This window comes from Coccinella septempunctata, chromosome 2, assembly GCF_907165205.1.
Source record: "Coccinella septempunctata chromosome 2, icCocSept1.1, whole genome shotgun sequence".
NCBI classification, from domain to species: Eukaryota; Metazoa; Arthropoda; class Insecta; order Coleoptera; family Coccinellidae; genus Coccinella; species Coccinella septempunctata.
This window is the reverse complement of record NC_058190.1, coordinates 52,024,202-52,040,603: the sequence shown is the minus strand read 5'-3', so window position 1 is coordinate 52,040,603 and position 16,402 is coordinate 52,024,202. Positions and strand designations below refer to the sequence as shown.

Below are 16,402 nucleotides of genomic sequence, written 5' to 3'. Positions count from 1 at the left end.
CAATATAATTTGACATAGTGGGTGGATGTGCAAGAAACAAATCGCAAATTATTTAGTCCCACGCGATGCTTCAGCAAGAACGTTCGGAATTCATTCGAAAATTCGTGTCGTATCTAATAATCCTATTCCAGGTTGAAACATCGAACGATACCAATTTAGTTATGATCAGTCTGAGCCATAACAAAAGAGCAGAGAGAGAGCCCTGAATAAAATGAGGATTCCAGACTTGTTTTTCCATTCCTCTTTGACGAGGCAGTGTTTTGTTGCTTTCCTTTCGGAGCGAGCTCATTTGGGGAAGAACACAGCCGTCGAAAGTTTTCTTGTTGATTCTCGAACAATTTTAATTGCAAACCAGGGCTTGAACATTGGAACTTATTCGATTCGAAATTAGATTGATGTCATTGGAAGCTCTTCTAGAGGACCGAGGGGGAAACAGGTATTTTTTTTATCGTTTTTCTTCCACTGAGAAGGGACAAAAAAGTATATAAGGTTATATTCTTTTCTTCATTTTTCGAATGACGAAAGTTAGATCCATTTGAAATTGCCTATACTCAGATACCTCATTGGTTTACAGAAATCCAGCGTTCCTTCAGCTGTTGCAAGGATATACACTGCGCAAAAAAATTAACGCACATTCTGAAAATCTCAATTTTAATGAAAGTTAACTCTACATTGACTTCATAACTTATTTTTTATGTTCTCTCGGGAAGGTTTTGAACGAAACACATTAAATGAAAGAAAAATTCAGGATTTCACCGAATCTTATGTGAAAGAAGATAAATGAACAATTTTCAAAATACTGAAATGCTGATAAGTGATTTAATACTTGGTATTTCTACCCCTTGCGTTAATTACAGCTCGGCAACGACGGTTCATACTCAAAATGAGTGATCTTAAAATGTTCTGATCTAATCCTTCTCAGATTTCTCCGAGTTGGATTCCTGAGTCATTAAGAGTAGCTGGATGATTTTCTGAACTTCTCAGCCTTCTATTGAGGTTGTCCCAAACCGGCTCAATCGGATTGAGATCTGGACTTCTTGCTGGCCATTCCATTCGAGAGACTTCAACCTTTTCAAAGTACTCCTCCTGAACGATGCGCGCACGATGGGGTCTGGCATTATCGTCCATAAAAATGAAATTTTCACCAATGTATGGGGCAAATGGCACCACATGCTCTCCAAAAATGTTCCTTATATACTTATCAGCATTCATAGCTCCATTATTAACGACCACTAGGTCTGTGCGAGCAGTCAAAGATATTCCACCCCATACCCTAATCGATCCTCCCCCGAAACCAGTAGTATTCAGGAAATTGCACTGAGCATATCTTTCATGTGGACGTCTGTATACAGGGGAACGTCGATCACAATGGTAGAGGCAGAATCTAGACTCATTTGTGAAGAGAACTCTTTCCCAATCGGCCTCTTACCAATGGAAATGCTCTCTCGCAAAATCCAAACGCGCCCTTCGATGGGCTGGGGTAAGAGCTGGGCCTCTTGCCGCGACACGAGCCTTAAATTATATTCTCTGAGGCGATTTCTTATTGTCTGAGTGCTAATTTGCACCTCATGAGTTTGTTCAAGCTGAATTTGAAGGAGGCGAGCGGTTGCAAACCGTTGTCTCAACGAAGAAACTCTCAAGTAACGTTCTTGAATGGCAGTTGTTACCCGTGGTCTACCCTGTCCTGGTCTTCGGACATTCATACCTGTCTCCCTGAATCGCTGCAAAATTCTGGACACACTTGTATGGGAAACTCCAAACCTTTCTGCAATTCTTGTGTATGTCCACCCTTCTTCTCGCAAAACTACCGCTTGGGCACATTCCTCTTGGGTCAAATTGCGTGTTTCGCATAGCGATCGAGTGTAGAAAATCAAACGAAAGAAAACTATTGATCACTAGAATTGATCGAGAACAACTGATTTTAGAATGGAGCCAATACACTCAAAATCTGATAATATTATCTTTTTTTATTCCTGCTGGGAAAAAACAACTGTATTGAAGAAAACCGTTGAAAGTGGATAACATATGCATGCATAATTCTGATAAAAATAATTATCATTGAGAACACCTTCAGTTGTAGAATAAATTTGAGATTTCCATAATGTGCGTTAATTGTTTTGCGCAGTGTATAATTTGCAGAATTACTTTAAATGGGCAGAATTTCGACGTTCGCGGGTGAAATCACCAGAAAATATGACCCTATACCGAAATTTTCATTTCGCGACTGTGCACAACAAGGCAAGATCAACGAAAGATGCGGACCAATAAAGGGATGCATCCAGAACACGAACGGTTCACTAAGTGCTGGAAACGATTCAAAAACGGCTGGAGGTAAAACATAAAAGTATGCCGTCGGGTACATAAAAGTCAAATAACAACCAGATAATAGAATGCCACTGATGCGGCCGTAAAAATAATTCATTTTTTATTGACTTGACTTGAAGGGAATTGGCGAATTTTGGTTTTATGCGTTGCAAATTGCCCCATGTCGGAGTCTGGCTTACTCTTTTTTCCCTGAAAGCCGTAGTCGAGGTCGTTTGGACCTGGAATTTTTCATGGGGTCATCGAAATTATTTTTCCCTGTACGAGGAATATAGAATTTTTGATGGGTTTGGATTTTTATGACATGGAATGAGTACTTTTGTCTTATCTACTAATTCTACCATATACTATACTAATTTAAGTGTCGATGATTTATGAATCTCGTAATCTACAATACGTCTATTAACACCCTCATTCAAATTATTGTCCATTTTTCGTTTATCCATGCATGACCTGCAGCTTTTATCTCGTTTGTAAGCATGTAAGCAAGATGGACCAGAATTACATCAGTTTTACCGAGAAGACTTTTGGCTCTCGTGTAACTTGATTTGAATCTTGTAATAGTTCAACAACTCAATAGCTTCTGTTCACAACTCTACACAACTGTCCCATTAGAACAATCGATAATCAATCTGGAGCATCAGCTTTTTAACGCTTTGCTGGATATTTGGGCTCTTATTTGTCCGAAAAATTCATTCTGGCCTCCTGGTTTCCGAGCTCCCTTTGTGAATTCGCCATGCAGAGCTATTTTGGGGAGTCTGGTGTCTTGCATCCTCAGAATGTGGCCGCTCCATCTGAGTCGGGCCTTGGTACTTGAGTTCCAATTGTTATACAACTCGCGCGCTGCAATACTTCTGCATTTGAAACTCTGTGGAACCATCTGATGGGCATTATTTGTCTTAGATGATGCTGTTGCGTTGGTTCAAGCTGTTTAATATGTCGCCTGTAGGGCGTCCAGCTTTCGCTTCCTTAACGAAGTGTTGGGAGGACCACTGCTTGTACTTCGGCGCGTTTTCTAATCGCAAAACGAAAATTTTTTGAGAAACCTGTATGCAAGCTTCTGTTCTTCGTAAGATTCTCAGTCGAATTCGAATCCTGCCTGAAAGAAGGCCAATACTCAATACGAAAAGCGTTTCGTCAAGTTTCAATTCAATGGAAGACTTCAATCGAAGTCAAATCGTCACCGGAATTGGATGAGACTCCAACTATTTCCACTCATTACACGCATTTAGCAGTTTCCATCCAGAGCTATTTTGTGCGTATTGTCTGGTATTTTCCGAGTCGTTCATGCGACAACGACAAGCAATTAGCGGAACATCGCCAACGAATAACTTTCGTAATTGAATTTTAATTCATTTACCCCCTCGAGGCGGGGATGAAAATGCAAGTTTAATTTTTTGGGAACTTTCAACAACTTTCTCGGTTAATTGGATAATTGATTCGGGTGATCAGGAATGGAGGAAGAATGAGTTTTTATAATAATTACGATTATGATGGAATCTCGTGCTTCAGCGGCGTCGGAGAAGAAAGAATTGATGGACTCGAAGCTCTGAGAACTAGAGAAATAAACTGTGCATTCAGCTTTTATGAAACAAAGCTAGGGAAATAAGTAAAAGTGTAATTATTCGGTAAAGATCAAACCAACCTTGAATAAGCACTCTATTTGCTCTATATCAAGCTGAATTGATGAACATTTTCCCATCTTCTCACTCTAGGCATGACGAAAGCTCTTCACATCGAATTATACAATGATAATTTGACTTGGATTTGTTCAATACTAGTTTGGGAAATGTGAGAAGATTGTTCTCCTAGGTTGAGTAGTTGATAGTGTTTTTGTGTTGTTCTGCATATGTAATTACCCTCTTGGGTGTATGTGTAGAAATAAATAAATAAAAAATAAAAATGAATGAAATAAAATAAAATGCATATTGAACTAAAACTAGAATTATATTGTCACTAACATGAGTTGTTTAAGCACAACACGAGGCAAAATCATTAAATATGTTCTTAAACACAAAGAGAACCAAGTGTATGATAACATCTAAAGACCCTGTAATAAGTAAACTGGAAATTGATGAAAAAATCGTCAAGTTAGAGAATTTCATTCTTGGGAACAGACATTACCTGTGATAAAGATCTAAAGCGTGAAGTAAGAAACCAGACAATGAAAGCATCAAGAATATCTGGTTGTCTACAAGCAATAGTATGGCGAAACAAATACCTCAACTTACTGGAGAGACAATACAAGACAAGAGCGAAAACCACACAAATGGTAGAAATGAAGATAATAAGAAGAATGCATGGCCAAACCTTTCTGGATAAAGTGATAAACGAAGAAGAGGAGAAAAATACTGAAATAAACACATAGAAACAATGGGGGATAATAAACTATAGAAAAGCATAACAAAATAATTGGAAAGAGAAACTCTGGAAAGAATGTGGACATAAAGTCAGAAGAGGCCAATTACCAATTGATAGATACACGAGTAGAAGCCTACCTATATGATTGGGCATTCTATATAAGAAAGAAGAAGACGAAATACAGACGATAACAGAAAAAATAACTATGTAGATATGATATCTAAAAACTGATCCTTTCTTCTTATGTTAAACAACTATACCTATTAGAAATGTCATACATATGTTTCTCTGCTCCCATCAGGTGGTCAAACATAAAAAAAAATGGGTGAGGATTCTAGATATCGATTCCTCAGTGTTTCCCGGAATGTGGATGAACGACCTGCCGTCAGACTGAATGCGATAGAGCGTTAACTCGGAAACTTATATCATCGTCTAACTTAACCGGAGTTACGTACACTTTGATGTTTCCGGGAGATATTTCAAGTGTTAAAACTTTATGCAGGGATAAAAACAGGTCGACTGCACTTTGAGAATTGCTCGCTTCGTTTTATATCGCACTGGGCACCCCGAAAGTTTATCAAACATTCCCGAAGGACGATATAGGGGTGTCGATGATTCGTCGATGCTTTTCGCGATCCTTGACATCCCTGTGAAATGAATTAGCAAGTATTTTTAAGGACTGGGACCCTGATCTTTGATTGTTCATTATTTCATATTTTTGATGACAGTAGTAGAATCTCGAGTACACTATACAAGGTGTTTCAAATTTAATGCAACAAAATTTGACTACCCTACTTGATTTTGCCCCTTTTTTCAGATTGTCTCGAGACTTTGTGCCTTGATTTCGAGACACCCTTTGATTTTTGGGAATGAATTCACGATGAGAAAGCTCTGAATACTGTGGTAGGTACTTATCGAGAGGGGAGGTCAAAAAACAAAAGTAAGAAACGCAAAGTATTGCCTCAGAACCATAAAAAGCTAACTGATATATCACATGATCAATATGTAACCTATGCATGTGTGTATTAACTACAAAAACGAACAACTTGACAATAACGATTCATTTTTAATCACGATACGTCCCGTGTGAACGCGCTGTTCGACATTGGACTGCCAATGTCATATATTCCCTATATTATCTCTGGTCGAAGTCATATTATGAAAACTGCAGTATTCGCCAAATTTGTCTACTCGTCGATGTCGTTATAACCCACCCCTATCTCCTTCCTGCCAACCGAAAGAAAACAATACAACTCGAATCCAAACTTTTCCAAGATTTCATTTCGTATTTGCGAGAAATATAAACTTCGGGAAGAGTAGACTGTTGTTGGGTATTCCCGAAGTGAAAGACGATCAATTTGGATTTATGTTTCGTTTTATCTGGCAACTACCAGGGTTTGGCGCTGATTCTGTAGCCGAACGATAGAACTGCGAGAAAATAGAGTAGGAATGGAGTTCTAATGGGTTCCTGGATGAAGATTATCGGAAGGCGATAGCTGAGAGGATGGTGAATAATGTAAGGCGACTGACTGATGGTAGCGGCTAATGGAAAGAACGATCTGGAGATGTAAGATTCTTCCGGTTGATGGAAGGATTAGGATGTATACTCCATTCACATTTATTTTAGCAGTCGGTTGGCCATGAAACAATTTTGTCAAGTTTTTGTAACTGGAACATGAACACTCATGAAATGTCGTTAATGTCATAACGCCGTTGCACCAACTAATATCAATTTTTATTACGAAAATGTGATTGAAAAAAATGAGACAGGGTTTCAGGAAGTGCTATTTAGAATTCAGGTCCGCTCATTCAAATAGTTATACCCTGATATTCTAAAATCCACAATACGTCAGACGGTAGCGAACATATTCAATGTAAGAGCATTTATATAATGTTTCATCTGAATCTAAACGACTTATATTTCAGCAATCAGAAAGATTGTGAATGAAGAGGATGACAAAGAATTTCCTTCTATAGACCCTAAAAAGTGGTGGCATTTGAGAATTTTATGTTTGAGTGAATTAATGCGAAAAGTTACTAGAGGATTTTCGATTAATGTCATCGTAGAATAAGTTCCCGAAAATTGATTTTTCTACAAGCGTGCGCGTTCAACCTTTTTCCCGCACGCATTCCAAGTTGCAAAGAGTCACTTTCCCAAAAGGTGCGGGAAAAACGACTGCTATTTCTTTCCCGCACGCAAATGCGTGCGGGAATGGATTAGCAGGGGTTTTTCCCATGCAGAGAACGTCAACGATGAGAAACCCATAGTAACGACATGCAGAATTACGTCTGTCATTATATATGAATTTATCAAATGAGATATGATCTGTTTCGTGAAATGGATAAATTTATATATTTCAAGCGCTTGTAGAAAAAATATTGTTCCTAACTCTTGCGGAAAGTGTCTTGCCCGCACTTGATAGGAAAATAACTATTTTCTATTTTTCATTTGACTTGTCCTATACATTGTGAATGTCTTGAGGTACCAATAAATACCTAATTATTATTATTATTATATCAATGTATTAAGATGAACAGCCACAACTACCACAACTACGCGCCAGTTGTCCTGTTAATTGTTTATTCATGTGAAATTTTTGTTCAAAGGTGAAGTTCATCTTGTCTTGAAACTTCCTTTAATTCCATTTACTTATATTGATGCAAGATTGTTGAAGAATTTAACATTCTTGTAATTATCTGTTTATTACTTCGGGAGATACCCATTCCCAACCACTGCGTCATATGCATTTCATCTTCGGGTTAATATTTTTGGAATCTACAACTGATTTAACGTATTCCAACTCCAGCTAAAGAAGATGACGAACATTAACTCTCCTCAAGCTAGTACATATTATGATATTATACTGATCTCTTGTATTTTCCATGCAAATAACTAGATTTGGTATGCCTTCAATCAGTTTGTATAAAATTCAAATATGTTCGTCACATATTTTCCGATGACTTTCGACATTGTGATAAAATACGTAACAACAGAATCTTTTACGTAGAACGGGCAATATAGCCTTGATTTAAAACCCAACAATGTTATGACAAGCGTCATAAACCCACATTTTCGTACTATACAGAGTGAAATGTGTCAAATTTCCATGGCCAACCGACTGCTAAAATAAAAGTGAATGGAGTATATAGGGTTTTTTCGTATTTTGAGAGATTTTTAGACCTCCAATTGTTCAGTTATAAAAGAGGATGTTTGCAGCAATAATAGGAAGTTATTTTTCCGCCACTTAGTTCAACGAACATTTCATTGATGAGTGGTTGTCACATAAAAAAGTCGAGTGATTTGTATAATTATCCTTTTTCAAAACCGAATTCGATATGGAAAAACCACAACATTTTTTGACACCCTTTCAATATTGTCATTTTTACCCTGTATATTTCATAATACATATATAAATACTCACGAAAACACAGTGAAAACCATCCCGATTCGACAGAACACAAATCATCATACTTCCATTGATATACATTTAACTACTTCAGCATAACAAGGCATCGAAAATGTTCATTCAAATTTATTCTGATTTCATAACAGGTGAACATTCGTTCAATTCCGGAATTTCGGAATGGAAATTCGACAGTATTCCACGTTTCCACGAGAACAGACCAGAAATTATTGTAGTTTAGCTGAATTCCCCATACAAGTTTGGCAATTCATTATTGCGCCTCTATCTCATCATACCCTGTTGCAATCATGTACCACAAATATCAGGATGCACCATTCCCTCGAATTTTCCTAGAAACGGCGATACTTTTAGTTTAGTCGTATCAGGTGGATTAATTAATTTTGTTGTCGCTTGAAGTCTGATGGCGATATCGCCAACGATGTTTGGAGAACATTGTTTGTGATTATGAATCCCATTTCAATCTCACGGATATAATTCATGATGCTGCTTTTGTCTGCACGAGGGTTTTAATGAGGAATCTATCTGATTCAATTATTTTCGTAATCAGTGAAATAAATTTGACCCTTGACAGCTGTGGAATTTTGTATTTGAACATAAACAGATGTTAAAATTCTATGCTTGATATCAATACTCTGAAATAAAACCACCGATGTAGAAAATGCAAAATGATCTGTGATCCGAATTGGTTGTCATAAAATTATGCAGTTTTTAGAAATGTCACATTGATTTTCGAATACAACATTGTTATTTTTGAGCGTAGAAATAAAAATAAACGTATTTATCGGTTGAATTAGATCTGGAATTCACAAAACACATCAGAAGATGCAGTATGAAGTACTTTGCCCATTTTATGAGTTAGAATGTAACCTTTCCTGATATATTTTCATGAATTATCAACGAAATGGAAGTTATCCACTTTGTGGAAAATATAACCGATAGCAGAAGCAGGTGAACATGAAATTGGACATCGATATTTCAGAGGATTTTCGGAATTCAATCCGGTAAGATTCCCCAAAATAAATCGATATTATTTACATCCCAAATATGAACAAAATTCCGATGGAGCTGGTAGAATAAAAATATTGATGATATAGAACCTCCAATTTTTGAAAGACTTGGAGTTTCGAATTAATCTAATGACATATTACCCCTATAATCATTTGGCTTCCAGTTCAAGCTATTAAATTCCGAATCGTGATCACATCTGGAATGCCATATCACGCGTTGCACCAATATAACATTTTCAATGCAGCAACTAATACACAATGGATCACATTAGTCACACAATAGACTGAACAACTATAATGACATATTGCGCTATTACGTATTGTATATATGCACCAATTTGTCTCTGAATACACTAACATCCTGCGGCTATCTCTTGCAGCATTGGCAGAATATGCGAATTGCCATGATTTATTCAACGTTTGCGACTTTGGAAAAAGCCATTGAGAAAACTGCAGTATTTATACCGCAGAAACTGAAGAAGGCAAGCCAATAAAGGTGTAGTGAAGAAATTCACTGATTTCAATTATAAATACTTACTAAAACACACAACAGAGAAATTTTAAACGATTTTTTTTCCATTCCTGAAATATTCGTTTACTTTTTCCACCATTAAATTCGCGGTGTTTGCCTTACTATATGAAAGTTGTATTTGTTCAAGTAAATGAGAATCATACAACCTTTTTCGTTGTTAGAGGAAGAGTTAATTATTCTTGGCGATGAAACACTTTATATGTTTTATAAATATATGTGCGAAGGTAAAAGCGTTTTCATGTTTCGCCCCAATTAACGTTTCTCTGTTGAGCTTTCTCCATTATGATTTTCATGCAGCGGAATCAGATTGAAAAATATATTTGTAGGCGGGACACGTGATTTTCTCCGTAATTTTTAACCGAATATTCCATGAAAATTCCAAACTGATCCTCATTTCTACATAGTCAATCAACAAAGATCGTTCCAAAAATGCAGCATGAAATGAACGCAGTTCGAAGAATTTTTAATTGACAGGTTCGTGAAAGGATTGTTGAAACGATTCCAAGCGTATAACGGTCATCGACAAAGCGATTGAACGCGATCCATTATTGCTGGCATTTTTTATTCGATTCGCAGTTTCATGATTCCTCGTGGTTAAGTGTTTTCCGATAGGATATATTTACTCTTTATGGAATTTTCGAGTTCTGCTGAATTTGTTGCGATTTTATTATGAATCACTCAGAAAATAGCTAGGATCGATAATCCCTACTCGAACTAGAATGTCATTAAGCGAATAGATGAACTGGTATCTACAGGGTGGGCAAAATTGGTTGTCTACTGAGAGGATCTCGAGAACTATCGTTTTTGAGTTGGACAATTTCGTAAAGTTCTCATAACTTTTTTGTCTTTGAAGTTACGAATCTGAAACTTGAACATTCTACAGGCACTTGATTACGTAGAATCCACTGATGAGCTCAAAATATTTTTTTCATTTCGAATCATTAGGTGAACTTTAATTTTTTTAAATGCAAACTTTTATTGAATTTGGTATTTTTGGATTGGAAAAAAAATCTTTTATCATTAGATTCTACGTATGAAAGTGCCTAAAAAGGTTCCAGTTTCAGATCTCCAACTTCAAAGACAAAAAAGTAATGAGGACTTTTCGGAATCGTCAAAATCTAAATTTTGATCAGATTTGGATAAGTCATGAAAAAAGAGCTCGAGAATGTGTCATCCGTATTCTTCTAGCTGCTATAGTTCTCGAGATCCCCTCAGTAGACAACGAATTTTGCCCACCTTGAACAGTGCGAGTCAACATTGCAACATCTGTCTATTATTTCAAGAATTACATCAACAATCACAATTAGGTACTTTACAAGTTTAGGTTGAACTAAAGCTACACAAATCGAAAGTGTAATAATATTAGAATCTGTTTTTATAAATTGTAATAAAAATTAAACAAATACTTCTATGATTAAGGTTTTCACAGGATGATTTGGCTTGTTGAGCTCTTCGAAATGTCTCCATAGATAACAGTCGATTCCTTTTCTGAATATCTCAAGAAGATGGTCGAATAGGCCCGAAATACGAAACATACAGGGTGATAAAAAGATAAACCTTTTAAGTTTTTATAATGAGTTGTGCCATCCCTAGAAAAACAGAATTATCTTCAGAATAACTAGTTAAATCTGTGACACTACACATCTGTGGATGTTTTAAACAGAGTTGTATCCAGTCAAAGTACCAAATTTTACAGATACTTTTTAATTTTTGAATATGAGATTACTCGAAAACGGAGCATTATACGAGAAAACATGTATAATACTTTTATTTCGTTCAAATATTCATTAGATAGCATCCAACTTAGTTTCGAAAGTTGGTTTCTTTGAATTTTCGGTATTTTTATGGTACGTAATGGTCATAATGAAAAAACTGGAAGACCTGGGTGATATTTTGTGTTCGACAAAGATTCATCAAATAAATGAAGAACTATATGCCGAAATTAATTTCATTCGATGAAACCGTTTGTGAGATAGAACTACAAATAACATTTTTTTATGGTTTTTCAACAGCCTGTATCTTCTAAACTGAGCCGATTCGGAAAAAATGTTAAAGGAAAACAAGTGTTTCTTTCGACCTCAAGAATCTACTGTTGAAATATTTGTACGAGTCAAAGACTCACCCTGTATAGTCAGTTTAGCTCCACCTGATCAAACTATGGGCATAATTCAGCGTATTCAGCTCGTCTTAACGAAAACGAGTTAATTACAGTTATTGACAAGCCCAATCTCCGAGGTTTTCACTTTGAGAAAATCACGTTCAGTTTGATCTGTCTGGAGACGTTCACTTCATGGAAATTTTCCATATCCTCTCCACTCTCCAAATGGCAGAGCAAAAAATTCATTCGAAAAGTAGGTTTAAATGATATGAACAGAATCATCCCCAACAGCGGAGCGTCTCCTCCAAACGCTGGAGTTATGGATCCCTCCTAACCTAACCCCCGGGCCAAGTTGTTGTATCCCCAAAACGCAGCTGTTCATATTTTTCGTAACAAAAGGGGCACATCATTTGCATGAAAGCCCGCACGCCTACGACGGTCCTACACTGTCGAACTTGAATTCCGAAATAACTACCTATTTATTGGGGGATTGAATAAAACATGAGCGTTGTCTGTTTTCATTGAATTTGTCGCGCGGGTTCGTTACACATGCAGAAAAAATAGCGGAGGAGAGAGAAATGAATCCCTTATCTCGTTTCGATTTCGATTATCGATTGCGCTCTCGTTTTTTTTCCGATCCGAGAGGAGAGCGGCATGATGTACGAAATTGAGTCGAAAAAAATGTCGAGGACAAACACAAGGGTTTATGCAGATGCCTATAAATAAGATTCACGATATTTTTGGGCAGGGAAGAATTGGATGATTGTAGGAATGGATGTTATATCATATCATAATGTGATGAAATTTAGGCATCCTTGTCGTCCCTACAATCATTTGAAGCTTTGCCAATAAGATAAATATGCGGTACAAGTCTCCTGATTGAATGGGAATCATTATAAGCAGTAAAACTAACCAAAGAGTGGGTGCATGAAAGAGACGAAGCGGGGGACGTGGGTGTCTTGGGTCATGTAGCAACAATCGGCCCTCTTTTAAACCCGGCAATCTCACTGGCCAAATTCATTCAGATCTATTGGAGAACGCTATTCATCCAGCCCTCGTGCAAGTATTGGAAAATGTAGAGGATCACTATAAAAATAAGCTTAAGTCTAAGTCTTTTTTTTTTGACTGCTACAACTCCTCAAAGCTGTCCAATTTTGTCGAAATTTTCCAAAATACTGATCCTACAAAAATTATAATTACATATTCGTGATCTACGACCTCGAATTAGTGAATAAAATGACCTGGGTGGAATAGGCAAAAATAAATAATTTTTTTTCGGAATAATTTTGTTCATAAAGCGCGGGTAAAAGCGATAGTCGAGAGCGGGTTGCATACGACATTCTTGTAAGAACAAACTTTTTTATTTTTCGAACGATTTCAACCAGGGTAATTTTTTTAACTAATTCGACGTCGTAGATTACGAATATGGAATCAGATTTTTCCTAAGATCATTACTTAATTAACATTTTTAGTGGAAAAATGGGGAAAAATAGGCCAACTTTGAGGAGCTGTAGCAGCCAGAAAAAAGGCACTAGACGCAAGCGGGTTTTTTCGGTGATAGATTGGTTCTCTGTGAAGGGAAAAAACCAATTTTCATCCATCTACGGCGAACAGTTTAGATTTTATGATTTTTTCCGCGAAGGTTCAAAATTTCCGATTTTCTATCGACCATAACTTGAAAACTGATGCTTTCAGCAAAATTCTGTTTGCATTTTCGTAATCTACGCCCTTGATTTAGAGAAAATTCCAAGTTTGGTGGAAATCGGGGAGATCGAAAATTTTTCAAATTTTCCATACATATGTATGGAAAATTTGCGATTTTTTGAAAAATATTTTTGGTCTCCGATTTAACCAATTTTTATTTTATATACTAATTCGAGGCCGTAGAACACGAATATGCGAACATATATTTTTTTAAAAATTTATTTCTCGAGTTATGGTGGATGAAAAATTGGAAATTTTGGACCTTCGCGGAAAAAATCATAAAAACTAAACTGTGTGCGGTAGATAAACGAAATGTGGTTTTTTCTATTCGCAAAGAACCAATTCATGACCATAAAAATCAGATTAGGTCTAAAGCCTGTTTTGTGGCTGCTGCAGCTCCTCAAAATTGACAAATGTTTTCGAAAATTTGCACTTTGCAAGTGATTTATTTCTCAGAATACTGATGCTACAAAATATTTAATTGCGTTTTCGTGATCTACAACTACTTGGTGTGTAGTCATAATCCTATATAGCGATTATACTGGTTTACTATTTTTTTGCAATTCAAGCCACCCTTTATTTTTAACAGTTTTCGATATTCCTATAGTGAGCCTCTAAATAGTTCTAACCCTGTATAGTGACAGTCCCATTCACCCTCCTTTGCTACAATTCATGGCACTACGTCCCAGTTTGAGCTCAACCATGGGATTTTCCGCATTCATTCCATTCTCCGCTACAGAAGCCCTCGTAGGACAAAAAACTATTCGACAAAATCTCTCCACTCCAGCAGCGGAAACTCAAAGAGCGTAATGTAACGAAACGCGCGAAATATCCTCGACCGACCGCTCTCTGTTCATAGCCCCAAATTTGGCGGTCACAGCGGTGTAATTAATCCGGGGCTTTTTCCCATTTTCTCCGAATTGTCCTTCATTATTTCCCCGGTATATAACGCGCTCCCCGAGGACCTCATAGCCAGGTCCGGGCCGGGCCAATCGCCTCGCGAACTTTTCGGTTTCGTGACCGTAATTTTTCTACCCGGTTCGACGAGTTCTATCGCTGCGAACCGAGAAGAGACGCCCTCGAAAAAAAAAACGCCTCGTTAGGTCGGGGTTGAAAGTGTCGGTACGTGAGCCGTGCTCAAACAGTGACGGTGATCGCTTGTGCAGCGGCGTTATCTCCCTGGGCGAGGATAAAAACGGCGTTTTCCAGAAAACGCCTCGGTAAGATTGATATATTGGGTTATGGAGGTGAAAACTGAAACGGAGGCAAAAAGCGAGGTTGCAGAATCGTGGGAGGATGAACGATATGAATTTCAGTCCGCATCAGAACATAATGAGGGATGTAGAAGTTACCAGTTATGGCACGAACAAATATGGACACTGAAATATTGCAACAGTTGAGGACATGGGTGTTTGATCAGTGTGGCAATCTTCCAGTATCAAAATATGAGGTACAAGCATAAGAAAAAATGGACAAATTGGCCGAAATACAAAGGGCCATGTAAGAAGCGATGTTGGAAGTATGGTTCAAAGGTTCAATAAAGCGTTGAGTCAAGCACCGAGCCTTGGGGCGAACCAGCTTCCTCTATAAATATCAGAACAGTCTCCATAGATTATTGTGCGTGAAACACCAGATACATAGGACAATTTCCTAGTATTAAAGGTCGGATCCATTGCTACATGATATAAGATAGCCACGTCCCTCGCTTCGTCTCTTACGTGCACCCACTTTTTGTTTCCGACTGAACCAGTAGCGTCAAATTTGGAAAACAGTTGCACAACGTAAGCAAGGCTTAATTTCTTCCAGGATGTCGTTCTTTAAATGAAGCCGTTGTGGTTCGCGCAATCGTGGAGAACGTGGAAAATGAATACATCAGAACATACTGACGGTTGTAGAAGTTATCAGTTATGGCTTGGACAAATATGGACACTAAAATATCGAACCGTTGAGGACAAGGGTGCTTGATCAGTGTAGCATTCTTCCAGTATTGTAATATAGGGCACTAACATGGACACTAACTGAGAAAAACATGGACAAAATGGCCGAAAAACAAAGGGCCATATAAGAAGCGATGCTGGAAGTATGGTTCAAAGGTTCAAGAAAGCGTTGAGTCAAGCACCGAGCCTTGGGGCACACCAGCTTCCTCTATAAATATCAGAAGAGTCTCCATAGATTATTGTGCGTGAAACACTAGATACATAGGACAATTTCCTAGTACTAAAGGTCGTATCCATTGCTACATGTACATGTTGCAGAAGTTATCAGTTATGGTTTGGACATATATGGATACTAAAATATCGAACCGTTGAGGACAAGGGTGCTTGATCAGTGTAGCATTCTTCCAGTATTGAAATATGGGGCATTAACATGGACACTTACTGAGAAAAACATGGACAAAATGGCCGAAAAACAAAGGGCCATGTAAGAAGCGATGCTGGAAGTAAGGTTCAAAGGTTCAAGAAAGCACTGAGTCAAGCAGCAAGCCTTGGGGCATACCAGCTTCCTCTATGAATATCAGAAGAGTGTCCATAGATTATTGTGCGTGAAACACCAGATACATAGAACAATTTACTAGTACTAAAGGTCGTATCCATTGCTACATGACCTAAGACAGCCACGTCCCTCGCTTCGTCTCTTACGTGCACCCTCTTTTTGTTACCGACGGAACCAGTAGCATCAAATTTGGCAAACAGTTGCACAACGTAAGCAAGCTGTCGTTCGTTAAATGAAGCCGTTGTGGTTCGCGCAATCGTGGAGAACTTAGAGGATGAACGCATCAGAACATAATGAGGGCTGTTATCAGTTATGGCTTGGACAAATATGGACACTAGAATATCGAACCGTTGAGGACAAGGGTGCTTAATCTGTGTAGCATTCTTCCAGTATTGAAATATGGACACTAACTGAGAAAAACATGGACAAAATGGACTAATTACAGAGGGCCATAGAAGAA

General features: G+C 37.7%; 2 protein-coding genes across 4 annotated transcripts in view; one reads left to right on the top strand and one right to left on the bottom strand.

Annotated features, from left to right (window-relative positions):
* Nucleotides 1-8,214, bottom strand: part of LOC123308074 (sodium channel protein Nach-like) — a 38,512-nt gene extending 30,298 nt beyond the window's left edge. Inside the window, exon 1 of the mRNA XM_044890613.1 lies at nt 8,106-8,214. Within this exon, the coding sequence (XP_044746548.1) occupies nt 8,106-8,125 (20 nt within the window). The 5' untranslated portion in view covers nt 8,126-8,214. The remainder of the gene's footprint in view (nt 1-8,105) is intronic.
* The window catches only part of LOC123308075 (zwei Ig domain protein zig-8-like), a 152,139-nt gene that overhangs the window by 6,786 nt on the left and 128,951 nt on the right, over nt 1-16,402 (top strand). The window contains exon 1 of one of the 3 annotated variants that reach the window (XM_044890616.1): nt 8,864-9,109. The exons of the other annotated variants lie outside the window; for them this stretch is intronic. The gene's annotated coding sequence lies outside the window, so the exon portion shown is untranslated. Of the gene's footprint in view, nt 1-8,863; nt 9,110-16,402 lie in introns of those variants that run through there. 3 annotated transcript variants of the gene reach the window in all.